We start from the raw sequence: 26,769 nt of genomic DNA on the forward strand, positions 1-26,769 counted from the left end.
CTGCCAGGGGTCGCCAGTGCCACGAACGATCCTTCCGATCCGATCCTCGTCGTGGCGGCCCCTGGGGTTTGGCGGCCCTGTGCACATGCACACTTTGCACATGTGCATATGAAAAATATTTGCAGTTATGCCTTCTCCCTACACCTATGTAACTTACTTGGTTCTATTGTAAAGTGCTCTGACACCTTTGGGTACATTTTGCGCTATATAAAATTGTAATAGATAGATACAGGCACAAGTCCTAAAAAAAGAAGTAGGGGAACGCTGTCACCGGAAGTGACGTCATGACAGGAAGTGCCGTCACGAAAGGTAGCTTGCACCATCGGGCTCATTGCCTCCCCTCGCTCACCCCTTAGATGCGATTGCATCTGAGAAGTCAGCGCGTGAGCAGCGTGCTGTGAGCTCCGATCTCGTCCCAGAGAGGCCAAAGAGTGAAGTCCAGCCGTTTGGCAGGGGGGATGGCGTCCACCCGGTAAAATAAGTGGAGGGGCGTCGTCCACCCGCATGATACCCCGACTCGAGCCCTGGATAGATAGATAGATAGATAGATAGATAGATAGATAGATAGATAGATAGATAGATAGATAGATAGATAGATAGATAGATAGATAGATAGATAGATAGATAGATAGATAGATAGATAGATAGATAGGCTCCAGCCCCCACCACCACTTATGTTTTACTCAGCAGTCTCAATGTAAACCTCAAACTTGTGCAGGTCGTTTTTTTTTTGCTTTATTCCTATGGTACCTAAAATGTAAAAAGAAAAGAAAATTGACTTCCATTTTAATTATGCCCCCTGTGCATTGGTTTAACACGCATCACTCCTCGTAGTTTTCAGGTTCTACTCTAAATCTCATTACGTGTTTGGTCAAGCTGCTGATTAAGCTCAAACTCCCGTGTTGTCCCCGCCCCTTCTTGATTTTATTGGTTTTCAAGTTCATTCGCCCCTCCCCACCTGTGATTGTCAGCTGCCACGCCCAGTGGCCTTGACGTTTCTTATTTTACTCCCCGTCCAGAGTCCAGTCTGTCGTCAACAACCGAAGCCGTACCGCTCCTCCGCCGCGACCATGCTCCGCGCAGGCCTCGCGGGACTGTGCTCCAGGGCTTCCCGTCTGCCCCACCCAGTCCGCAGCTACTCGGCTGCAGCGGCCTTCCCGGTGCCAAACCAGGAGCCGGACATTGAGTACAACAAGGTGAGGCTGAGTTGTAGGTCCAGAGCCCCCAGTGGGCGCTGCCAGGGGTCGCTTGACGGCGCCCAAGTATGTGGCAACCTTCGTCGGAGATGTAGGGGTGGCGACGTGACGCAGCTGGCACCCGTGCAGAGAGTAAGGAGGGGGCCATATTCTTCAGTAGCTCACAGATATTCGGGGTTGAATGGGAACCCCACTCAAGGGTTGTGAGGCCCCTGTATGTTCGCCCCCAGCTGATGTTGCTACGCTGTAATGCAGGGTGCTGCATCCAGTGTGCAGGGGTTCTCGGCGGTGTCCATGTGCAGCTCACAGTTGTGTGGGTTCGACTTAAAGTGCTTTATGGTCTTCTCTGCGCTGTTTAAGGAGCCCCCAGTTGGAGTGTCGTGCATATGCATGGTCCTTTCGGGTCAGATGTGCTGCCTGTAATTGCACCACCTTTCCTTCTGTGATGGTACCCCCTTGGCAAACACGCGCGCTAATTGGCTTCCTCTGTGAGTTGTAGTCGCCCTCCGGCTCTCCCAGTTTTGCACGACATCGTTCCTATCTCTAGGGGGCGACGTGTCTTCGCTTTTGAAGGTTTTTTAACTGATGCTAGTCTATCAATAAACACATGTTGCCTCCTATGAAGTTCATTGCTGCGCATAAAGACCATCGTGGTAGTTTACGGAGAGTTGCAGCTTTTGATGCTATGAGCCAGACTCTTAGAAGTCGCAAAGAAATATCCAGTCTTTTTTGATCACACAAGTAGCACTAACCGGTAGTCCAGACCTTCTCTCTATGTTTAGTTATTTAGCACGACATTGCTAGTTTGTATGTTTTTCTAGTACTCCAACTGTGCTGTGCGATTGTGGACATATCCGTGTGTATGGTTGCATGTCTGTTGATGAATGTCTTATATTGGATTAGATGGATGAGTGAGTGTGATGCCGATGGCCTGGCGCGTGGTCTGATCTTGTGCCGAACTGGTCACTGTTGATGAGCGTGACCAAGCTGTTTACTGGCGTTACATATCTGACGTACAGTAAGCCAAACACTTATTTTTTTATTACGTTTTTTCCCCTAGTTGCTCAGAAAAGTTTTTTTCTTAAACCGCAGTGACTCTTGGCAAACATGTTTTAATAGCATAAATAACCGTGCTGGAGGTGTTGCCCATGAGATAATCGTCTTCCTATGCGCCCGCGATGGGTAGATAATTCGTTAGGCGGTGAGTATCTCCTACCGGGCAAATTTTATGCAGTGCGCGCTCGCTATATTACCTCAGCAGAACTCCGAAGTTAATTTTTTTAATGACACACTACACTGAATTACTCCTAAACTCTTGTGTGTATTTGCTTCTGCCGAACTAGGGCCTCAAGAGGCTGCTTGCCTACTGTTGGCTGGGTGCCTGTTGGCTTTGACTTCTGAAGTCATATGAGGCCGATCCTGCTACTAGCAATCCCCCTTGCTCTGTGTCTCCCTTTGTTGTTCAGTGTTAGAAGTTGGCTGCTTTCCCATACGTGTCACCCGGCCAAAACTTAGTAGAAACTGCAGGAGGATTTCTGCGCATGGGGCTTTGAGGTCCCGAGGACTGGTTGGTATATTTAAAATATCCCGGCTCGGTACAGAGTCTGTAGTATTACCCGATCTAGCGTGGGACATTCACAATTCCAAGTCCTGCATCTTTCAGAAAAGAGCATAGGGTGTTATGCAAACTAGTTCCAGCACGTCAAGTTCTTGGAAAATATTTCATGTGGTATTAACAGGTCGCGTGTCTCTTGCTTGGTGCTTACTGCTTGAAACCATCCTAGCCCCCTCCCCAGCTCTCCAATGATTCCACAGGGATATGAAGTGCCTCGCCCTCTCCTCCTAACCCCAGAGACTATATATATATGTTTTTGGAGCCTGGCAGTGTCCCTAAAATGAGCAGGGGTAGGCCACATGAGCCCTCTAAGCAGAGCTAATCATTGAGCCGAACAAGGCTTGCAGCAAAGACAGCTGGCCAGGAAAGAAGAGGGTCTGCAACGTGACAAGGGCAATGTTGAGGAAAGTTGTTAGCAAAAGCTTCTTTCCGATAAAAGTATGGTTCTTTGGAGCAAGAACAAGATGTATAGGAAAAAAATCGGTCGAAGGGTGCAGAGGCATCTACAGGGTTAGAGCTTATGAGTTCAGTGGTTCTCTTGCAGTGACTCAAGACCCACAACATGAGGAACATGGACATAAGGGGGAATCACTGACCCTACATTCATCCATACTTTCACACTTGAATGATCATATACATGATACATCTGTGTGAATTTGAATGTTTAACATTTATTCAGTGGAGTGTTGTAGCTGGAGCAGTACAGGGCCATGCAAACCCCACTTTACATTGTTGGTCCGTTGAGGGCCAGCTAGCGTCCTTCAGGGAATGACAAGTACATCAGAAGAGTACAGTCCACAGTCTGTTTCATTGGTGACCAAACCGAATATAGCAGTCTGAATATAGCAGTCTATGTCGAGGTCCAAGGTGAGTATCGCAGAGTGCATCGGGGGACAGTGGAAAGTGATTATGCAGAGGGCAGAAACGGGCCATATGGCGGGGTTGAATGCTACTGCTTCCTTCTTACCAGTAGGGCAGAATCATCCGCAACTTCGTCCTGATGTTTCATGTGCCTCACATGTGGGTGGTGGTGTTCTGTCTCCAGCACTGTGTGAGTTCTTGACTTAATTAAACCCCCGGCAGCTAGAAAACTCTATCTGCAGTCCAGATTTGGAGTTCTACCCTTGCTTTGCCTGACCTCCAAATGGAATCCGCAAAATGAGTCTAGATGCCCTGCTTGTGACCACCCTGGGGAATCTGAGCTCCATGTCTTTTTTGCATGTCCGGGGTATTGTGAAATGAGAAGGAGATGGCTAGCCCAGATTTGTAAGAATTTAGGTAGGGGGTCCTGTGCTGAAACATTTAGGATATTGAAATGTGACCCCAGCACCCCAATTGTGTATTCTGTGGCTGGGTTTCTTTTCTCAATGTGGTGCACAAGAAGGATTTTTCTTAAACCTCCAAACGTCTTGGCAGTAAAGAATTAGCCATTGCGTCTTCATTTCTACTATCTAGTCGTGGCCAGACGGAAAAGTTCAACAAGGGGGAAACTAAATGCTAATAATTTTAGTATAATGCGCTTGGCACTTTGTAATTAAATCTCATGCTGCTATGTAAAGATTTGGGGAGGAAGTTACAATTCTGATTTTATCTTTTTAATTATGTTTTAAATATTTCCAAAATGTATACACCATATGCTTTCCTGTTATTTTATTCTTTTAAAAACATTTTTTTTATGTTACATAATCCTGCACTTTTTGTGACATGTTGGCTGTAATAACGGTACACTTGACTTTACTGACACATCAGGGGGCGGATATGTGGATGCCGAAGCAGCAGCATTTATCCGCACCAGGACTTGTGGCAGCAATGCCACAACCAGGATCTGCAAGGCATGGTAGATCCCAGCTACATCACAATGGTGTGCAGCCATTCTTTCCGCCTGCACTCGATCCATGTTTGATCCTTAACACTGTGTTCACATGTATGTTGACGCATTGTACAAGTTTACATACAAACTGTATGACAATGTACATTGGTACGGTTTGGGAGTAGCTGCCTATTTAATGCGGGACAGTGGACAATTTGTCAACATCACGGATGTGTGTTTGTACTTGTACATTATTGACAGAGTCACTCCTGAGGCGAAAAGCCGGGAGCTTTAGAAACTGAAACTATCGCTTTTAATCATTGTATGCTGTGATTTTTAATACCGCTTTTTGCATATTACCCTGACACCCACCCCAGCTTCGCCGATCAGCTGATTTACTTGCTGTATTCGGCAAAAACGCTCGTTTCTCTGCCGCCATTACCACGAGCGAGGGAGCCTAGAGACGCGCCCATCTCTGCTGGCAACGCCCCCCTCCGACGCCCGAGCTCCCACTATAAAAGCATGAGTCTATGCCGGAAGCGCAGCGGACGAGCGCAGCGGGGGCGCCGAAGTCGCGCCAAAGGGGTGCCAGTCTGCGCCAGTCCGCGCCAGACCCGCGCCCAGCGCCCAATTCCCTGGCCGGCTACCACGCCATCCTAGTAAGTTACTGAAATACTCTTCCTCCGATCTGTTAGATATTAAAAACACCATTTTTCGGCAGGATTGCCCACACTTCAACTTAGAAGAGTCTTCTAACGTGACTCATATAGCCTGCCCAAACTGCAATTTTAAATTCACTCGCTCCCTTACTCAGATACCACTAATTCCAGAGGCATCTTGTAATGAGGCCACACGCATTAAATGCGCACTGGTGAACGCTAGATCTATGTGTAAACATAGAGCAGATGTGGCTGAATTAATATCAGCACACAAACTAGATATTCTGTTTATAACAGAGACATGGGCCAACTTGGCTTCCGACCCCGATCTTGTGACAGCCGTCCCTGAGGGCTACTATATCGTCAGACAAGATAGACCGGCAGGGAAAAAAGGGGGCGGCCTTGCCATAATTTTACGGCTAGACCTAGCAGTAAAAACCGGAACTTCAGACAACATTCCTGCAGAAACACTATCTTTATCTTTTTCTATCACTTTATCCCCCATCCAAATGTTCAATGGAGTTCTGCTCTATCGTCCCCCAGCGGCCCGAGCGCCTTTTCTCCAATCCATTAGTACTTTATTAGAAACAGTGCCAGAAGCCTCCGACTTTACAATACTTGGAGATTTTAACTTTCATTTAGAAAACACAACAGACAAAGATACACTGAGCCTTATTGAGGATTTCAAGGCCGTTGGCCTAAATCAGCTAGTTACCTCACCTACGCACAAAGCAGGTCATGTTCTTGACGGATTATTCACGAATAATCCGGCCATTACCCCCCCCTACTGTTACTCTTATTGTATGGTCAGATCATGCAGTGGTGGTCTTCTATGCCCGTGTCAAAAAACACAAAAATCAACACTCGGCAAAAAAGCAACATAGGTCTTGCAGGGATTGGAAAAACATAGATATGAATACATTATCTGAGAAACTAGACAATAATAAACCATCCAAAGTTTCAGACCCTCAACTAGCAGCAAATAACTACAACCAATGGCTCAGACACCTTTAATCAAGTAGCGCCTCTAAAGAGTGCGCCCAAATCGTGCAACACCATCAGCCCCTTGGTTCTCTGAACCGCTAAGATTGGAAAGACCGAAATGCCGCAATCTAGAAAGGTGCTGGCGAGTTAAGTATGACAACAACGACAAAGAAAGATACAAACAAGCGCTATCAGGCTACAGGTAGATGTTAAGATTGGAAAAAAGCAAATATTTTTGTGAACAGATAGAAAAAGCACAGAACTCCAGTAAGCAACTATATCAGGTAGTGGCAACACTAACAACTATACCAGCAGCCAATACTACTGAGACTACCCAAGATTTCTGAAATCAAATGGCTGACATTTTCAGGACCAAGGTCACAAATCTTTGACAAATTCAATAACCTCACGACTGGGGAACCATCAAATAGCTTTAAGAACGCACAACTCACATCCTCCTCTCTGAATGAATTTCTCCCTCCATCACTGTCAGAAATAAAAGATATCATTAAAACAACAATGTCGGGTTCCCCTCTGGATCCTTGCCCACCGACCATCATTAAATTAACATCTGATGTGGTAGCTCCAATCCTGGAGAACATCTGCAGTACCGTCTGCGAATCAGGAAACTATCCTCAAAGATGGAAAACTGCTATAATAAAGCCACTTCTAAAGAAACCCACCCTTAACACCTTGGAATTAAAAAGTTATCGCCCTATAGCAGCCCTTCCTTTTCCATCTAAAATACTTGAAAAAGTTATAAACAAACAGCTGGCTAGCTACATTGATCATAACAACCTGTTAGATAACACTCAGTTTGGGTTTAGGAGAGGACATGGAACGGAGACGGCGTTCATCAAGGCTTCTGAAGAGATCAGACCGATCATGGACCAGGGTGGCACGGCTGTTCTGATCTTGCTGGATCTCTCAGCGGCCTTTGACACGGTCGATCATAACATCCTGATCGACCGTGTCACAGCTATGGGCATACAGGGCAAAGCTGCGGAGCTCCTGGCTTCCTTCCTGTCTAACAGAGAACAGTCGGTAAAGATGGGGAAATTCTATTCACCTACGTTTGTGCTGCCTTGCGGAGTCCCCCAGGGATCCTCGCTAAGTCCGACACTTTTCAACATCTATGTGTCGGACTTGGCGAGGGTCATTAAAACCCATGGAATGGGAGTGACTTCGTACGCCGACGACACTCAGTTGGTGTTAGCAGTGCATAAAAATGGGATCGAAGTGGCAGCCAACTTTCAGACGGGCATGAGAGCCATCAGTCACTGGATGGACAGTAATTGTCTAAAACTAAACACCGATAAGACCGAGGTAATGGTGTTTGGAGACCTAAAACCATCTTGGTCTCCGATCTGGTGGCCACCGGAAATGGGCAATCCACCCACCCCAGTTTCAAAGGTCAGAAACCTAGGAGTGTTGTTCGACAACAAACTAAGTTTCACCAATCATGCCAATGCAGTAGTCTCCTCTTCCTTTTTCACGCTACGAAAAGTGAAAAAGCTGCTACCTTACCTTCCCCTGTCTGCAGGGAAAACCCTTATGTCCTCCTTGGTGTTATCCAAGGTGGACTACTGTAAAGGGCTTCTGCTGAATGCTCAGGAGCAGGTCTTTAAAAAGTTACAAATGGTACAGAATGCCGCTGCACGAATTTTGACCAAAACTCCCAAGTTCGCACCTATCTCCTCCATCGTTTACCAACTACACTGGCTCCCAGTAAAAAAGAGAACCAAATTCAAGGCTTTATGTATTATATACAAAGCACTGAATAGCCAAGGACCTGACTTTTTTTAGGGAATCACTGCAGCTGTATGTCCCCAAGAGAGCGTTAAGATCTGCCTCATCCGCATCCCTATGCATTCAACGGGTGAGAACAGTTACATGGGGAGACAGATGCTTCTTGGTGGCCGCCTCGAAGCTCTGGAATACCTTGCCCACCATATAGAAAGCAGCTCTTCACTGATTTTCAGGAAGCAAGTGAAGACCTGGCTATTCATTCAATAATGCACAGGAGGTGCCTCTGTCTGCTCAGCGCCGAGACACCATTCAGGGTATTTGTTTGCGCTTTATAAGTTTAGAAATAAATAAATACATTATAATCTTACATTTCCATGCTATGCCAAATGTGATAGGCCAGTTTCTACACGCAAGCGGCAGCAGTTGTCCTCTGTGTTGTGAACTTGTTGCAAGGCATTGTGTATATTCAATTGAAGTGGTAGGGTGCACACCTTTTTCGCTAATTCTTTCAATCTTGTCCATAATGATCCGAAAGTGCCTGCACATCAGTCGGGTGCCATGCCCAAATGGCACCTAGATGAACTACAACTTAAGTGAATGGGGCATCATCTTGCCCCAGACCGACTCCACAGCTATCTAGCGCCACTTTGGCAACAATTCATATTTTCCTCCATTATTATTCCTTTTTTGACTGTTATGCCATTTTGTTTCAGCCTTTCTTTTCATTAAACTTTTTCTTAAATCCACACGCGGGATATTGTGCTGTTCAAGTTTTTCATGTTGAAGCTGTGCCCATCCGGGCCTCTTGCTAAAACACAACAAATGCAGGAGTTCGTCCAAAGCAGCCACTAGATCAAAAAGGAGAAATGGGGGAATAGAGAACATTGCAACTATCCACACGAACGGAGCAACATCTGGGTTCAAGAAAAAAGTGGTGTTAAAACGAGATGGAAAGGACTTTAAAACCATTTTAATTCATGTAGTATCAGCATAATTCAATAATGTTTGTCACGATATCAATTGCTTTTAAATGGTGTAGGAGTAACTCGAAAATGCAGATCATGATTTAATGTTTGAGCACACTGCATTGTGGGCAATGTGGTTTACTTTGTTTGAAAGCTACTGTCCTATCTTTTTCATGGCGGGAAAAAGTTAAGTAGTGGGCCAATCAGGAGAGTTGGGCCAGGGATGCAGGGGTTAAAGAAGGGTGGAACTAAGGGGTTAACAAACATTCACGGAAACGGAGATGGCAATTGACTTGTTTGAGTGTTTGCTTTGATTGCTATAAAACATGAATGACTGAACGGATGCAAGTTATGAGCAGTAATTGGGGGTGAGAAGAATTAAACAGAAATAAAAGTGTTTGAAGATGGGTAGTGACGTGTGAGTAACAACGAATAAATCACTAGAGAAGGGAACGGAGCGGACTGAGCAACATGAGTGGGGATTGGATTTGTAAGGGGAGTAGGAGGGCGTGTGTGGAACTAATGGAGATGGAATGAGAGCACAGTGAGAAGGGGTAAAAGGCAAGGGGCCTATGGGGGTCTGTGTTAAATTAATGCAGCAGGTAAATACAGCGTGAATGCTGAGGGGTAAGTAAGGATGTGAACTAGCCTCCTATTGGCACAAAGGAGGGATAGATGTTTGTTTGGCAGAATAGAGGGATGCAAGGATCCAATTTAATTTACCTGACAGGAAGATCGATTTGCCATGAACAGAGGGGTATCACATTGCTTATGAAGGTGTTCACTATAGGAATTGAAGAGTTGAGACACAATGGTTTAAACTTAATATTAATTCACGTTGATGATGTAACATGTTGATTAATGGTCATTGTGGTAATGGATATTTGTTTTATTGTTATTTATAGTGACGAAGGGCACTTGCGGCCCGAAATCAATTGGGTTTTAAAAATAAACTATGCTTTGGACGAACTCCTGCATTTGTTGTGTTTTAGCGAGAGACCCGAATGGGCACAGCTTCAACATGAAAAACTTGAAAATGGTACAATATCCCGCGTGTGGATTTAAAAGGTTTAATGAAAAGAAAGGCTTAACCCTTTCCATGCTGATGACGAACCCCAGCCGTCATGCACTACGGTGCTCGTGTGCTGATGACGGCTGGGGTTCGTCACGGCCCACCCCTGTTCGTGTTGTTTACAGCACACCAGGGGAATCGCGGCCGCATGGAAGGGGTTAAACAAAACGTCATAACGTGGTCAAAAAAGGAATAATAATGGAGGAAAATATGAATTGTTGCCAAAGTGGCGCTACATGATTCAGAAAAGGGGGTGGTGATGGACAGAGTCTCTGAATTAAGCAGACCACTCTTACCCAGTCTAAAGATCAGGGCTTGATCCATCACCGTTTTTTAGCTCACTGCACCATCCCAACTCAGAACCTGGCTACATGTAAATTAGTCTGTCCCTGGCCCAGTGCATCATGGGAACGGGGCAGACCAAACTACCAAGCCAATTCTTATACTAGAAAGGAAACAAGCTTCCGGGGACCGGTTTCTGGCATTACAGCCGTCTTCGGCCCGGCTTGCTTGAATCCTGATGGTGCAGTGAGCAAGGGACTCGCATCTGAGCATACCCTTCCACGCTTATGGTGAACAAAATGAATCAGAAAAGGGAGTGGTGATGGACAGAGTCTCTGAATTAAGCAGAACACTCCTACCCAGTCAACTGATCAGGGCTTGATCCATCACCGTTTTTTAGCTCACTGCACCATCCCAGCTCAGAACCTGGCTACATGCAAATTAGTCTGTCTCTGGCCCAGTGCATCATGGGAACAGGGCAGACCAAACTACCAAGCCAATTCTTATACTGGAAAGGAAACGAGCTTCCGGTGTCCACTGATGACTGTGGACACCGTTTCCTCCATCTAATCCAGCTCCTCCTGTGGCGCTGGACTCCCACCTCCAGTCTGCATTGCTGCCTTCTGGTTCTTGCCGCGTTTCTCCTTGGTTTTGCGCTTCACATCATTCCAGCGTTTCTTAACCTCTTCCATTGTCCTCCTCAGCCCTCCTACTGCATTCACCTTGTCCACGATGGACTCCCATATTCCATTTTTTGTTGTCAAGGACACAGTGGAGGTGACTAACAGTAGTTGACGTTGTTCTTTTACCTTGTTATCAGGATCCTGTTTTCTTGCGGACTGAACCACGTCTTCCTCTTCTCCTTCCCTGACCCCGAGGTCCCAGGCAGGTCCTCTGTGGGGCTTGTGGGGTTCTGGTTGTCTTCTGTACTTGCTCCGGCTACCTCCATTGTACTTCGCAGTTGTTTTGTTTGTCTTTTTTTTTCTCCTGCTTTTAACCCGTTAACCGCGTCGTAAATTCCGCCACGGTGCGGGTGATTTTCTTGCACGGGCAGGGCTGTGTCGGCCAACAGACATGCGCAGCACTACGGAGGTAGTGCTTGCGACAGCCGTTGGCTGACGGGTGCAGCGAATGAGTTAAAGTGATTTTCCTGCCTGACGTGACAATTGCAGGCCTGGCACAGCTTATTGCTGATTTAAAAAAAAAAAAACATTTTTTAAATTTATTTTTATCTTTTTAAAATTTTTATTTTTTATTGCGGTCGGGCCCATAACCACTTCTTTTTATTTATTATAATTTTTTTTTTATCGTGGACATTTGAAGTGTTATGTGGAGACAATCACATGGTACCGCCATGTTGTGAATAAGACTTAAACAGTTATTTTCCCGCGATGGACGGCAATATGAAAAATTGCGATCTGAAGAATACTCCCCCCCCCCCCCCCCACCCCCCCAAAAAAATAAACCTAGTTTCTGATTACAGAGCCAGGTTACTAGGGGCTATCTTGGCATTCTATGAGGTTAGAACACAGGGGGGGTGCAACACTTATCATCCGTGTCTAGGACATATTGTTTAAGATAAGGATAACTAGTTTTCATATTACTATTCTCCATTGGACAAGTAGGCCCAAACCCCTGCTGTGCAAGGCAGTTTACAGTACCATATTATAGTTGTGGGAAGGAGGACGGTCTGTAATCAAGGCAAGATTTGTATCCATATGTGCAAGGTGTTCGAAATTGTATATGCAGTTTGATTAAAATATTCATTCGGCACCAGGATAGAAGTGCATAAAAAGAAAACCTCATCATAAATCCTCCATGAATACCCAGCAGTATTAAAAGAGAAAAAAACAATGAATAAAAAACGTCTTAAGTCTCCCACATAAAAATACATTACAATACCTTTCTTAAAATGTATAGCACCCCATATATAGAGGGCAGTTCTAACGCAAACCAAATGATTCTCTCATTCAAAGCATCCCTATAATCCCCTAATATTGCCCTAGAGGAATAGTGGATTTAATTAATATCTTCTTAAACCCTCCGTAACATCACAGAATAAAATTAAGTGCAGTGTGCTTTGGGCTGTCACAATGATAGGGCATCATGACTGGTGGGTGCTTTTCATTTCAGGGAAAGCAACAATGTGGCGGACAGTACAGAATCGTAGTTTAGTTCATTCAAAGCAATGCTGGGTGTTAGTCATCCAAATCAGGTAATGTTGACATCTCTCCAACAAATCATTTGATACAGAAGAAGGTACGATATGTTTCTTACATTCTTCAAACGTTCTAAGCTCCTTTCTTTAGTTCAGTAAAGTACTCGTTATTATGCTTTTCTCCAAAGAGGAGCAGCTTGCGGGGTTGGTCAGTATGTATGAAACAAACCGCAGTTTAAATATTTTTTTGTATAAAATAGCCAAGGTATTTTCATTACATGGTCGAGGGCTGGGCAGTCGGATATAATTGACTTGGGAAAATGTGTTTCTACTTTCGACTTATAGACAGCCAAAGCAGTAGGGGATTTAAGGCTAATATGTCCTCTATAAAATGTAGACAAAAAAGAGAGAATTCCTTTCTGTGTAACTAGCTTTTTGTTTGTGGCCCAAAGGTCTACACACTAATGACCTTTTTAGTGTTGTAACGTGACACGGATGGTTATATCTGCACAAAACTAAGGTATCTTTTTGTCTCACAAAGTTTATTTTAATTATATTAAAACGTGAATTCATTTGTTACATAGCATTTTCTAAGAAACATTACATCAATCAAAGTTTATCTAATGTATACAGTTTAAGTAAATTTACTACAATTAAAAACAATCAAAGCAAAGTACTATTCACATATGAAGAAATTTTAACAAAACATGACATAAAAACAGAAGAAAGTCCTTTGTCGACGCGTTTCGGTGCCTTAAACAGTTCTAACACCTTCTTCAGGACAGACTTTTAATTAAAAACCAAATTTCTTCAATCTAAAAACAAATGCATACAATTAATATCATATATTTCTGTGAGTACAAAATACATTACATTAGTGCGCATGGTTGCCCCCGTGTCACGGTATCAGCAAAGAGAGATTGTCTTACTTGCTAATGTGTTCTTGTGGATCTTTATATCTTATGGGATTCCACACACTGGAGGACGGGATGTCTTTATATCCTCTGTGTAATGTTTCTTTTTAATCGGATTCTCTAAGAATAGAGAAATGCCTTGGTCAGTTGAGTATGACAAGTTGGAATTTTAAGGCTACATAGCTGGATTCTAACCCGTTACACTTACTTTGAACTGGTAGAATAATATCATTTGTGTCTTTTTTTTCAGATTTGCGGCTTTAAATCGGCGCCGGGTCATATGGAATTTATTGATTGCGGCTCAGTCTGCAAAAAGAGCATTCATATTTATGCATCTTTCTTATATATATTTTTTTATATTGTCAGCAAAACACTGGTTCACCACATACCTTCAGATTTGATTGGTACTTGGAGACGGATTATCCTTTCGTCTTGGTAATAATTTAGTTTCATACCCTAGTACCCGGATGCCTCTGTACTTCTTTTGCAGCGTATCCTGGATAAGAATATTGGTATCAATATACTGTGATTCCCTTGTGCCTGTATTTGTACAACATTGTTTTTGTAATAGTCGTTATTAAATGAGCTACCGCCTAAATTTGGAGCCCACTAGTTTAAATTAATCTCCATTCTTAACTTAGCTACTAACTCTGTGTAGCCAGACATCTCATGCCTAATTAGGGTTTATGGATTTGATATATTTATTCAAACCTCCCTCCCTTGGGACAACTCCTTTTACCAAATACAGGGGAATGACAAATGAATTTAGAAGTCATTTTTTAATGGAACTCTAAAAGTGTATTGATTTACAAATGGGAGTTCCATTGCATTGCTATTGGTCGATAAGCCTTGCTCAACAATAGTCTGTCGAGCGTGCGCACCCTCCCCAGAAGTGCCTGGCCCCTTACCACGTAATCACGGATGCCGTAGCGATCGACACGTCCTCTCCCGCGGATGGAATGAGAGGGGGACGCGTGCTGCGTTTTATTTATACTCTATAAAATGTAACTCTGCCTCCTTGTGTACTATAAAGGATGACTCTGATCTACGTGCACGCAACAGACATTTAAGGAAGCGGATCTCTTCCACCTGAAGGGGTTTACTGAGTGTGTAACCCCACAGGCCTCCCCCAAATGTAGCTGTTGTAAGACCCCCTAGCTTTATACATTTTAATCATTTTATGTGATTCATTAATATTAATGCTAGTCCTTTACTGTTAGGAAGAGTTCTTTAAGGAAATGTAGCGAGCTATTAACTCCGCTTGCATTACTTCATTTAAGGTTTTAGCAAATACACATCAATATTTGCTCATATGGAAAATCTGCTGAGTGATTTCAGATTCACTTGTTAAAACCTTCACAGGGAGAAACTCCCTTCTCTACACCCCCACATTTTGTCCTCCACTGGGGAAAACGTTTTACTCCTGCCCTTAGAAGGAGAATATTTCTGACCTTTTTCAGTTTAAGAAGAGATTGAATAGGGGTAGTTGAATACCATTAAACATGTGTTTTTGCTCACACCTGCAGCACATTTTACCTCTGATTTACCAATTCCCTTTTTCTTGTAGCCTCTATATGTAAATTTGTTGGAATGTGGTATTTGCTAGAATCCAAATAAAGCAATAATGAGTCTTGGCATAATCTGAGTTGGTCTTTTCAGAACTTCGATCTAGTGAGAACACTGCAGTAGTCTATCACCGCACTCCATGGCACTAACTGGGACAAGTGGACTTTTTTTTTTTTATACAGGACAAGAAGTTTTCTGAAGCACTCATACCTTAGATTAATAGATATTTAAAAAAAAATGCAGACCCTAAATTTGTTTTCATACACAGGACTCTGGCGGAGAGCACTTGACAAAACTGAAAGAAATGTAAATTTTCAGAGCTTCGGAAGCTATTTAAGCATTTGATGCCAGACATAACCAGCATTTGCAATGCAATAGGTCTCGCATTATGAAAGTTTGAGCTAATGGTCTTGTAAATGACAATTTTTTTATTTTTGTGTTGGTTTTGAAAATAGCGAAATTAATAGCTTTGCCATTTACAATGCCAATACTTTTATCTTTTGCAAATGTGACACCTATAGCATTTGTAATGCAACATGTTTTGTATTTACGTGACTTAGATGTATTGAAATAACAATGGCTTTTAATTTTTTTAAATACATAATACTTAAATAAAAGTTATTGTAATTTATAATGGCAATATTAACATCTTTGTGACATTTGTAATAAAGCTTGAAACATTGAGAGAACATATTTGAACCAGTTGATGTTGAATGGTTGCACCGATTGATACTGTGGTGGCGACGAGTAATGCTGTGGCGTTCAGTGGTGCTGTGGTAGCGCATATTGATGTTGTGGTGCCCCTGAGTGATGCTGTGGTGGTGCTGAGTGATGCTGTGGTACCCCTGAATGATGCTGTGGTAGTGCGCTATATAGAGGGAGTGAGGGCGATAGATAGAGGGAGTGAGGGCGATAGATAGAGGGAGTGAGGGCGATAGATAGAGGGAGTGAGGGCGATAGATAGAGGGAGTGAGGGCGATAGATAGAGGGAGTGAGGGCGATAGAGGGAGTGAGGGCGATAGAGGGAGTGAGGGCGATAGAGGGAGTGAGGGCGATAGATGGAGGGAGGGAGTGAGGGCGATAGATGGAGGGAGTGAGGGCGATAGATGGAGGGAGGGAGTGAGGGCGATAGATGGAGGGAGGGAGTGAGGGCGATAGATGGAGGGAGGGAGTGAGGGCGATAGATGGAGGGAGGGAGTGAGGGCGATAGATGGAGGGAGGGAGTGAGGGCGATAGATGGAGGGAGGGAGTGAGGGCGATAGATGGAGGGAGGGAGTGAGGGCGATAGATGGAGGGAGGGAGTGAGGGCGATAGATGGAGGGAGGGAGTGAGGGCGATAGATGGAGGGAGGGAGTGAGGGCGATAGATGGAGGGAGGGAGTGAGGGCGATAGATGGAGGGAGGGAGTGAGGGCGATAGATGGAGGGAGGGAGTGAGGGCGATAGATGGAGGGAGGGAGTGAGGGCGATAGATGGAGGGAGGGAGTGAGGGCGATAGATGGAGGGAGGGAGTGAGGGCGATAGATGGAGGGAGGGAGTGAGGGCGATAGAGGGAGGGAGGGAGTGAGGGCGATAGATGGAGGGAGGGAGTGAGGGCGATGGATGGAGGGAGGGAGTGAGGGCGATAGATGGAGGGAGGGAGTGAGGGCGATAGATGGAGGGAGGGAGTGAGGGCGATAGATGGAGGGAGGGAGTGAGGGCGATAGATGGAGGGAGGGAGTGAGGGCGATAGAGGGAGGGAGGGCGATAGATGGAGGGAGGGAGTGAGGGCGATGGATGGAGGGAGGGAGTGAGGGCGATGGATGGAGGGAGGGAGTGAGGGCGATGGAGGGAGGGAGTGAGGGCGATGGAGGGAGGGAGTGAGGGCGATGGAGGGAGGGAGGGAGGGCGATAGATGGAGGGAGGGAGGGCGATAGATGGAGGGAGGGAGTGCGATAGATGGAGGGAGGGAGTGAGGGCGATAGATGGAGGGAGGGAGTGAGGGCGATAGATGGAGGGAGGGAGGGAGGGCGATAGAGGGAGGGAGGGAGGGCGATGGATGGAGGGAGGGAGGGAGGGCGATAGATGGAGGGAGGGAGTGAGGGCGATAGATGGAGGGAGGGAGTGAGGGCGATAGATGGAGGGAGGGAGTGAGGGCGATAGATGGAGGGAGGGAGTGAGGGCGATAGATGGAGGGAGGGAGTGAGGGCGATAGATGGAGGGAGGGAGTGAGGGCGATAGATGGAGGGAGGGAGTGAGGGCGATAGATGGAGGGAGGGAGTGAGGGCGATAGATGGAGGGAGGGAGTGAGGGCGATAGATGGAGGGAGGGAGTGAGGGCGATAGATGGAGGGAGGGAGTGAGGGCGATAGATGGAGGGAGTGAGGGCGATAGAGGGAGGGAGGGAGGGCGATAGAGGGAGGGAGGGAGTGAGGGCGATAGATGGAGGGAGGGAGTGAGGGCTATCGATATAGAGGGAGGGCAATAGAGTGGTAGAGTGAGGGCGGTAGAGTGGTAGAGGTATGTGTGAGGGTGTGTGAGAGCGAGGGTGTGTGAGCGAGGGTGTGTGAGAGCGAGTGAGGGGGTGTGTGAGAGCGAGTGTGGGGGTGTGGGGGTGTGTGGGAGAGGGGGTTTGTGTGAGGGTAAGGGTGTGTGTGAGACGTTGTGTGAGGGTGAAAGGGTGGGTGAGAGGGTGAGTGAGGCTGAGGGGGTGGGTGAGTGAGGCTGTGTGAGGGGGGTGAGTGGGTCTGAGGGTGTGAGGGAGGATGAGAGGGGGTGTGAGGGGGCGTGAGGGGGCGTGAGGCGGTGTGGGTTGTGGGGATGAGTGAGGGGGAGGGGGTGTGAGGGTGGGTGAGGGGGTGTGAGGGTGAGAGGATGTGATGAGGAGGTGTGAGGGTGGACTATGTGTGAGGGTGGACTATGTGTGAGGGTGGACTATGTGTGAGGGGGTGATGGTGTGAGGGGGTGATGGTGTGAGGGGGTGATGGTGTGAGGGGGTGATGGTGTGAGAGGGTGATGGTGTGAGTGGCGAGTGGCAAGGAAGAGGGAAGGAAGAGGGAAGGAAGAGGGAAGGAAGAGGGAAGGAAGAGGGAAGGAAGAGGGAAGGAAGAGGGAAGGAAGAGGGAAGGAAGAGAGATCTGACAGAGATGAGAGCGGAGAGTAAGGGGGGGAGGTCTGCCACACACTGAGACGAGAGTGAGAGAGGTCTGACACTGAGACGAGAGTGCAGGGACGGTGACAGCAGAGTGCGCTCTGACTCAGAGGTGACAGGCGGGTGAGTGCGCCGGAGGTCGAGTCTCCGGCGATGGTCGGGGTCCGAGATGAGACGGAGGCCGGGACTCAGCAGTGCTGCCCTCTACCTGTTGCCATCTTCATATGAAAATGCCAATAAAGCGATTTAAACGGTAACATCAAATCCAAAGTATTACGAAGAAAGGCTGAGGATGATCAAAATTTTCCCCCCAAAAAAGGCATCAAGAATCATTACCAGTCTTATCAGTCTGATTATATAGTTGTGGCAAGAAGACATTGGGCTCATGTAGTTATTATGATGCCATGATTAATTACAAAAACACTGACTTTCACTAGCGGTTGATGTGGGGGAGAGAGATCAAAGCAAGACTCGATCTCGTTTTTTTCTGGGAGGGAGCATGAGCAGTATGGCTGCTTCATATGAAATGGACTATACAGGAACAGGTGACTACTGCTATTATGACTGAGATGAATCTGTATGGCATCTTCTGTCAATGGCCACATTCCTTAACAGTTTAATAGTCCTGAAGGCAAGCCACTGAATCAAAGAACATAATTAGAACAAGGTACAATGTAGCAGTAATGACAACTTCTTCTGCGCACCTATTACTAACAGGCTGCCTACCCACAGCATTCACAACATCAGCTTGAGCCTTATGGTGGTGAAAGTCTCCCTGATAATAATGTAAGCTGTGACCCATAAGCCTCACCCAGATCTCTGCAGGCGGCCTCAACCAGCTGAGCTGACTTGCAAATGAAGAGACCAGAAATCACACCAAAAACGTTGGCTCCCTCCCATCTTCAGCCTTCCGAGGACGTGACGAAAATAAGACGTGACATAAGCAAATTCAATTACTGTAACCCATATATTAGTAACAGATAAGGGAATGCTAACAATTTGCATGGCTGCCACAAACATGGAATCAAGCTAACCAAATTATAGTAACAACTAACAGACATGAGAGGCAAAAAAAATGAATGTAAACAATTAAAAATGCAACAGGTAAAAATGTCATCACAGAGGGAGAGGAGACCTTAGACAAGTGAATCGACAGCTGCCTATGCTCTCTATTGCCCAAATCCAGCCAGGAACAGACTTGAACCTAAGATCTCTGCTTATAATGTTTTAAAGCTGGCCCCACAAAGCCATAAGCACCCATTGTAAGAGTACTATCCATATAAATATGAGAACGGTAACAACAATTTAATGTCCCTGCCCTGTTCTTTGAGAATACCAAGTATTTCAGTCTTTAAAGTGGAAGATCGGAACACGCCTCACTTTCTGCGGGGATAACTGCACTTGACGGTTCTTTCAGGGGTCGAGAACCTTCTGGTATATTGTGATGGTGGGTGTGCTGCGGGCTGGAAAAGCAGGCGAGGAGGCCGTATATAGTGGGCTATACTGGATGTTTATTGTACAAGTTGGCAGAAAGAAACGTCACAACGAAAGGAAAACCAGGAAGGGTCCAGGGTCGCAGTCCGCTCCGGGTCTTGTGTTGCAGTCCTGGTCCTCGGATACTCCAACGACGGCTCCGATGTAGGGGAGGTCCACGGAGGGCAGTAAGAGAGAAAAAACAAAGGACCGTTAGTCTTATCCTGGTTATCAGGCGCTAGATACCGAACACCGTCACCCGGGCAGTGAGGGGGGGGAGAGAAAAGAGATCGTGAGGAAAGGGAGGTATAGGGAGGTAGGAACACAGGTCGGATGATAGAAAGGGTGTCGAGTCTGGACGTGCAGGGGTGGGGAAACGGTCGGCGTTATGATGTGAGGGTGCTATACACATATGTTACAGTGCAGGGTACGTGATGCTACAGAGGGGGGGAGAATTTACAGGGGCTTTACAAGGACTCCTAGCGAGCAGGGGAAAGGAAGGCTTAAGACACTCACCTGGTCCGCCGTAACATTCCAAGTGAGTTACGGCCGCTCTTCAGCCACCTCCTGAGGACTCCACCACTCTTCGGTCCACACCTCTTCGTCACACGTCTGCTCTCCTTCTCCACCTCCAGTCAGAGTGTCCTGCCACGATGCTCCGACGGGGTTCTCTTCTCGAGTCTCGGTTTTATCCTGTGCTGGCGCTGCCCCTGGGGCGGGACTTCCGGGGTCAGAGGGATATGCTTCCTCCGGACTCGTTGCTCTGGTTGGTCCCTGCGGGAGAAAGAAGGGCGGGGATCCGTGGGTTATGGCTGGTTTGCCGAGTCCTGTCATCGCCATGGGGTTTGGTTTGCGAGGTCGCCGTCCCGGTGGATTCGAAGGAGGTATGTGCGGGGGAGGGCGGCCTCCATTGTGGGGCCGCGGGGACGCCACCTCACATCTATGCGCACCTGTGAAATAACATTCTGAAAGATCACCTGCGTGGATGGAGAGACATTAAAATCGGTGGCCCGTGCCACTGGTTGAGTGTCCTGTTTGGAAGGGCCCTGCCTCTCAAAGGTTGAAACATCTGATACAAAAGTCATGCATGTCACACTAGGACCCTGATGATGTTGGCAGAGCTCGGGAAGTCTCATTCATATACACGGCTAACCCTTCATTTTTTTCGCCACTCCCAGGTCTTTTGGGGGCACCGTCGTTGTCCATGTGAGATATTTCTACAGGGTTTGCATGGAGTTTTCATCTGTAGTCTCTCCCGCCCCCCCACCCATCCTTGGCTGCTGCTTATTCAACAAGAACGACTCCCGCCTGTTACTGGTGGGAGATGGACTTGAAAAAACGGAGCACTGAAAGGCACAGGAAGTCAGACTCGTGAAAGCAAGAGAGGGGGGATCTTGAAGCAACGTGTGGAGGGCCTGGACAAAACCTAGAGGCTTTACATGGTGGAAAGGCAGAGGCACCCTGACACAAAGACAGCAATTAGCTCTGGAATGGACCAACTCGAGTGGACCCCAATGAGGGTCCGGTAAACCGTTGGTCATGAAAAAATGATCAATGGCTGCTGACTTTGGCACTGGGAGCCAGGTTCCAATCTCGACTAACCGGCCCAAAATATTGTGATTCTGGGAAAATAATTTAATTTCAACGTGCCAAACAGCTAATGAACTTGACCTTGTAATGAAATGGTGGTGCAACAATAACCCTTCAATTATACCATCGGGTCACCTTCGCGCCATATTTAAAAAAAAAAACTGCAAAAGAAAGCACTCCCTGGGACAAACTTTCCAGTATGTGTGGAACCCTGGCTGAATAGTGGAACCTCCTTCACACTATTTGTCTCGTGAAAAACTTGGGTGGCACAGAACATTGGGGAACACTGAAAAAATGTAAATTATGTACTCATGTAGTTTGAGAGGTGAAGTAAAACTGCACGTAGCTGCAGGGTCAGCGATACCAGGTCCTCGACGCTCCAGTAGCTTGTCTGAATGAGGCCGTATTTAGTTTATAGTTTAGAAATAGTAAGGGCGGCTGCAATAATTCGGCGGGGAATAAATTAACAACTGATCAACAGGCAAGGCGACAGCCCGGGTCAGTGCGAGGTGCCTGCAGCAGTATTGTGAACGGCGCCATGATTCAATTTGCGGCGCCACCAGCAAAACAGCCAGCAGGGAGGGGCGGGACCTTCGTCAAACTCCACGCTCCAGCAGCAGGATGTGCTGCAAAGTACAAGCACAACCTGACTGGGACCGCCATTCTAGTCTTTGGTTCATTACGTCAGGCGTCAGAGCCGTGCCGCGGGTGAATGTTCCCAATAATAAATTGTGATACTTTTGAAGCCCTAGTGAAGCTGAGTGAGGTGAGGCAGCTGTTGTCACAGCGCACGCAGTCCACAACAGTTTGTGCTTTCAGAGTCCCAGTAGTTATACGTGACAATGCATTTTAGTGCGGTAATGCAGATTACCACACTGAAATGTATTTGTGTCACGCCTACTTGACAGGACTGCCGCCGCGGCTGCAATGGGCCTCCAGTGCCGGGCTGCGGCCGCCTTAAAAATGATGCCACCCGGGGCGGACTGCCCCCCTTTAGCTACGCCGGTGGGGAAACGCGCAGCCATGAATGACTTCCGCCAGGTTCAGAATGGTTCCATTGTTTCCTGTGAGCAAGAGAAGCCCTCTTTCACCTGCACCTCCGGCACGGCCGACTGCTGTGTGCGCGCGGAGGAAACCACGATGCCCCTTCACCCTCTCAGTGACCAAGAATGGAGTCATCCCTTTTGTATCGGGCATCGGCTGGTGAAAGGGGACGGGGCAGAGGCCACCAGAGCTGGAACAGAAACTGGAACAACGAGGTAGGTCTGAAAGTAATTGATCTTACTACGAAGTTACAGGCTCGGGCTCTCATTGTAGAGGCTGCTGCGACTTAAAGAAACAAAACACTGAGTTCTGTTTTAACAAGCACCGCCGCTCCCCTACCTGTCCACCGCCGAGGAAACAGGATACTGAATCCCGCCCCTCCAGGACTCCCTGACCTGCCTCATGGCTGCCAAGGCAATATTTCTGAAAATATTGTCGTTCTACCGTAAGGCAGGTCATGGAGTCCTCGAGAGGCGGGATCCAGAGCAGACAAATCTGCTAAACAGGAGCTTTTTCCAATAGCAGGCCTCCATTTCGCGAGGCCTGCCAATGGAAAAAGGGGGCGTGGTTTCACGCAGTACTGAAATTCTCCTGTTCACAATAGGTCTTTGCCTGCAGCAGGGCAATGCAGGCTTCGACCTAAAAATGACCCTGCAGAACTCTGTATCGTGGTTTAGTATTGAGAATGAAGAGAGCTGCTTCTTTTAGTTACACTAAAGCTATATTTCAAAATTCCACATTAGTAAACACCTTGGGGCTGATTTCGATGCGGGCAGGAAGGGCTCCGACAGTTGGTCAGAGCCCTCCTGCCAGCATCGGAATGCGCTGTTCGGACTCCTTTCCGACCGAGCCATTCTGATGGGCGCGGTTGGCAAGGACTCGGACTCGGTTTTCCGGATGGCTTCCGACTGGCTCACAGAGCCCGTACCCCATTCGGAATCCCTTCAGTTTCCCACTGCCTTTTTGTGTCAGCCTTTCCGACACAGAAAGGCAGTGGTAAACTGTCTATGGGGGTCCCCAGCAGGTCCCCTATGTGTGTGAGGCTGCTGAATGGCAGACCGGGTGCACCTATGGTGCCCCCTTGCTGATCCCTGCTCCCAGTGGCAGGCATCTTGGGTGCAGGAATGAACTGCACCTCTGTTCTTAACAATGCAAGCATGCATTCCGTTCGGAATGCATGCTCCCATTGTTAAGTATAGGATTGCAGATCTGGAACCAACAACAATAGATCTTTCGGTTCCAGTTTCTGTCCTATGTCGGATGGACTCCGGCCTATCCGACATTGGAATTGGCCCCTTTGTCTTTAAAAAAACACATTTCTGTATTTGATTGTTTGACATGTACTAAGTGGTCCACATACCTCTCAAACCTCTTAATTTAAATGTAAAAAAATGCAGGTGAAGTGAGGCTCTTAGGAAAGTTATCATATTGAACAATTTTTTAGGTCTCGGCTAAACGCGCGGAAGCGCGTCTCCGCCGAGATCTTTTGTTAGCGAGTGTGCTTCCCAGGAGACAGTTTCGGCCATGCGCATCCTTGGAGCCGATTTGAAACTGGAACGCGCGCTGTGGCCAGGCGCTGTCTCCTGGGAAGCTCAAGAACCACACACGCATGCGCATACACACACACAAGCGCCCATGCACGCACATACATACATACAGAGACACCCCCCCCCTGACACACGCGCACACACACAAGTGCACCGAGGCCCTCCCTCCCCCGCCGTCACCGGCGCACACATACATACACACACACGAGCATACACACACACACACACACAAGTGCACCAAGCCCCCCCAGCCTTTTGGAACTTACCTGGCCAATGTCGGGGACTCTGCTCTCAGCACGTGGCGCGGCCCCGGGGCTCCACACCGCTCACAGGAGCCCTGGGCGCAAGACGCATTTGACTCCGCCTGCCTCCTCTTCCGGTCTGGACGTGGCCCCGCCCCCGTCACAGGCGACCGTGCCTGACTTCCGGGGCGGCCGCGGCGGGATTCCGGGGGCATTTAGGATGCTCTCTCAGCTTGCACTGGTTTTTTATCTGGCTGGGTTTTAGTACAATGGTAATTATCTGCAGTATTGTGAAAATTATCATGCAATAAGCAGCATAAGTTTGCACAGGCAAAGAAAAACGAAAGTTGGGAAACTTCATAAACTTCAAAGAAACGGGCATTTGCAACCTTTGCTCAAAACAAATTTGCGCCCATCCCTATTTCGGTCTTGCTTTCGATTGAAGTATAAGATGCGTCATCTTTCTTTCGCTCTGTCACTTTGGTTCTCGGCCTGACACCAGAGACGATAGGGAGCGGTGCGCGCCGCGGCGAGGACTTTGAACCCGGAGCCCAGTTAAGGCACCAGTCACCGCCTGGCACTGCACACCTTCTATGCCTCTGTTTCATTTCCTTCTGAAAGCGTTTTATTGTGAAGTATGCACAGATGCAGCTTAATCGGGTGAAGTATGCACATGTGCCCCAGATAATGTGTGGTTTGACCGGCCGGAGATTGGTACGCCGCACTTTCAACAAATTCTTATTAAAAGGGGAAATGCATCCTAAAAGCAAAGTGTGTTATCTGCTGGAAGGAAATATCCTTGTACTGAAGTCCGGTTTAGAGCTGTACAAGAGAACAAAGCAAAGAGGCCGATGTTATGAATTCCTGAATTAGGTCTCGGCCTGCATAGGCCGGAGCCATGGGGCCGTCTATCGTGAGAGGTGGCATATTAAAGCGTTCGGCAAGTTCCTCATCCACCTGTACTCTTCTTTCAGGTAGATTTCCGAGGGGCGGGTGCAGCTTCTTCCCAAATAGCTAGAGAAAAGTAACAGTCGCTATTGACAGGCTCTAGTGCAGGAAGACACCCTCACTCAGTGTGTGTGGGAGGCATGGCAGTGGTTATGAAAAAGCATACACACGCTACAGATGTGATTACAAGAATGATTGTCAATGGCACAATTACATATGTACTATTTTAAAGAGTATTTGCACAGAACCATTACTTTAATTGTGACTAAACAGTTCAAGGTTCACGAGTAAGGATTTTTTTGGCTTTAAACCTAAAAAAACTTACTGCAGATGCGATCACGTCTTTTGTGCTTGATCATGAAAAATAAAACGTTTAGGCTGGTATGTTATTCGCTTGCCAGATGTTATAGTAGTGTTGCTCGTGCTCACAGTGTTAAATTCTGCTAAAAACTTGGGTGGCTCATTTGACTGTGGATCTGTGTGTGAGTAGTGAGTGCAGTGTGCAGAGTAGTGAGTGCAGTGTGCAGAGTAGTGAGTGCAGTGTGCAGAGTGCAGAGTGCAGAGTGCTTTTGAGTGTAGAGTGCTGGCAATGTAAATGACAATGCCATTTATTTATGATTTTAAAGAAAAAAAAAAGAAATGTCATGAGCAATGCCAATAGCTCTACCTTTAATGATGCCGAGACCATTGCATTGCAAATGCTTGTTTTGAAGGGTGATAGGTTTAAAAGGCAGGTGGCCCCATTAACGTCTATAGAAGCATTCTGTTTGTCAGCCGGGGAATTAGAAGTAAAATGCCAAAAGTGGGTGAAATGACAGGTATGGTGCCACTTTACTCTTTTTATTGTGGCAATTTTCGGTAGCAAGTTGCTCGTCTGTGACTATGTCAAAAGATATTTGACTCTGTACAGTTCAAATAGTCAGGTTTCCCCATCACTTAAAATTGAAACTTTTCACCAGGGTTGCCTGCTCACCCCACTAATTTTTGCTAACTATATTGAACTATTATAATTGATGGTGTTGGTTTGGGAGCACAAATTCAGCTCAAGTACTGCAGTGCTAAAGATATTCAAACTCAAGAGTGTGGCTATCCAGCTACATAACATCCATTCACTGATGAAGCACAGAATAAGGCAGTCTGTCCAACAAACTGAATATGTTGGAAACCTTAAGAATCCAAGCACAATGTCTTGGCTTTGAATCCCTATGCTGCAAACCTGCACTGTTCAGGTGAGTTTCCTGAAGGCAAGCTACCATGACCTTCCTCCGATTAAGTTGTGCCAAAAGTCTGTCTCTTGCGGATGGACCCCATACCACGTACGTTCCAGGTGCACATTTTATGCTGCAAACCTGAGGCAAAGGATAACTCCCATATTTTTAAAGAGATTTCAAAGTGATTATGAATCTTGCTGTGAAAATACATTGACCTGTTCAAGCCTAAAATGTATTTCGATTTCTTCTTGTAGGGCAGGATCAACTGGAGAAAGTAACCTCCTATCTGGCTTCTTTGATCCCTTTTGGGTCAATTCTTTTCATGCTACCTTCATTCTTCCACAAGCTTATTTTATAGCGCAAACATGACCCAATCCTGGGTGTCGGAGTGCTTTCCAATTCAATCAGTTTCGTTCACAGTTTACTAATTTACAAATAATATATTAAGTCTTACTAGGGGACCACTCTGGTTATAGTAGTACATGTCATGACCTATTTGCATATAACATGTACTATCATTCCTAAAGAAAACATGGAGTCAGAATGGATACTTGCAAGACCAGACCAAAATCCATGTGGCTTGATAGAGGTACCTTCATTAGCCATCGTCCCTGATC

The 26,769-nt window shown here is 46.7% G+C and overlaps 1 protein-coding gene across 1 annotated transcript in view; it reads left to right on the plus strand.

Annotated features, from left to right (window-relative positions):
* Positions 1-990: 990 nt before the first annotated feature.
* Positions 991-26,769, plus strand: part of ALDH2 (aldehyde dehydrogenase 2 family member) — a 186,333-nt gene continuing 160,554 nt past the window's right edge. Inside the window, exon 1 of the mRNA XM_086943067.1 lies at positions 991-1,196. Coding sequence (XP_086799193.1) covers positions 1,071-1,196 — 126 coding nt within the window. The 5' untranslated portion in view covers positions 991-1,070. The remainder of the gene's footprint in view (positions 1,197-26,769) is intronic.

Source organism: Lissotriton vulgaris, chromosome 11 (genome assembly GCF_964263255.1).
Source record: "Lissotriton vulgaris chromosome 11, aLisVul1.2, whole genome shotgun sequence".
Lineage (NCBI taxonomy): Eukaryota > Metazoa > Chordata > Amphibia > Caudata > Salamandridae > Lissotriton > Lissotriton vulgaris.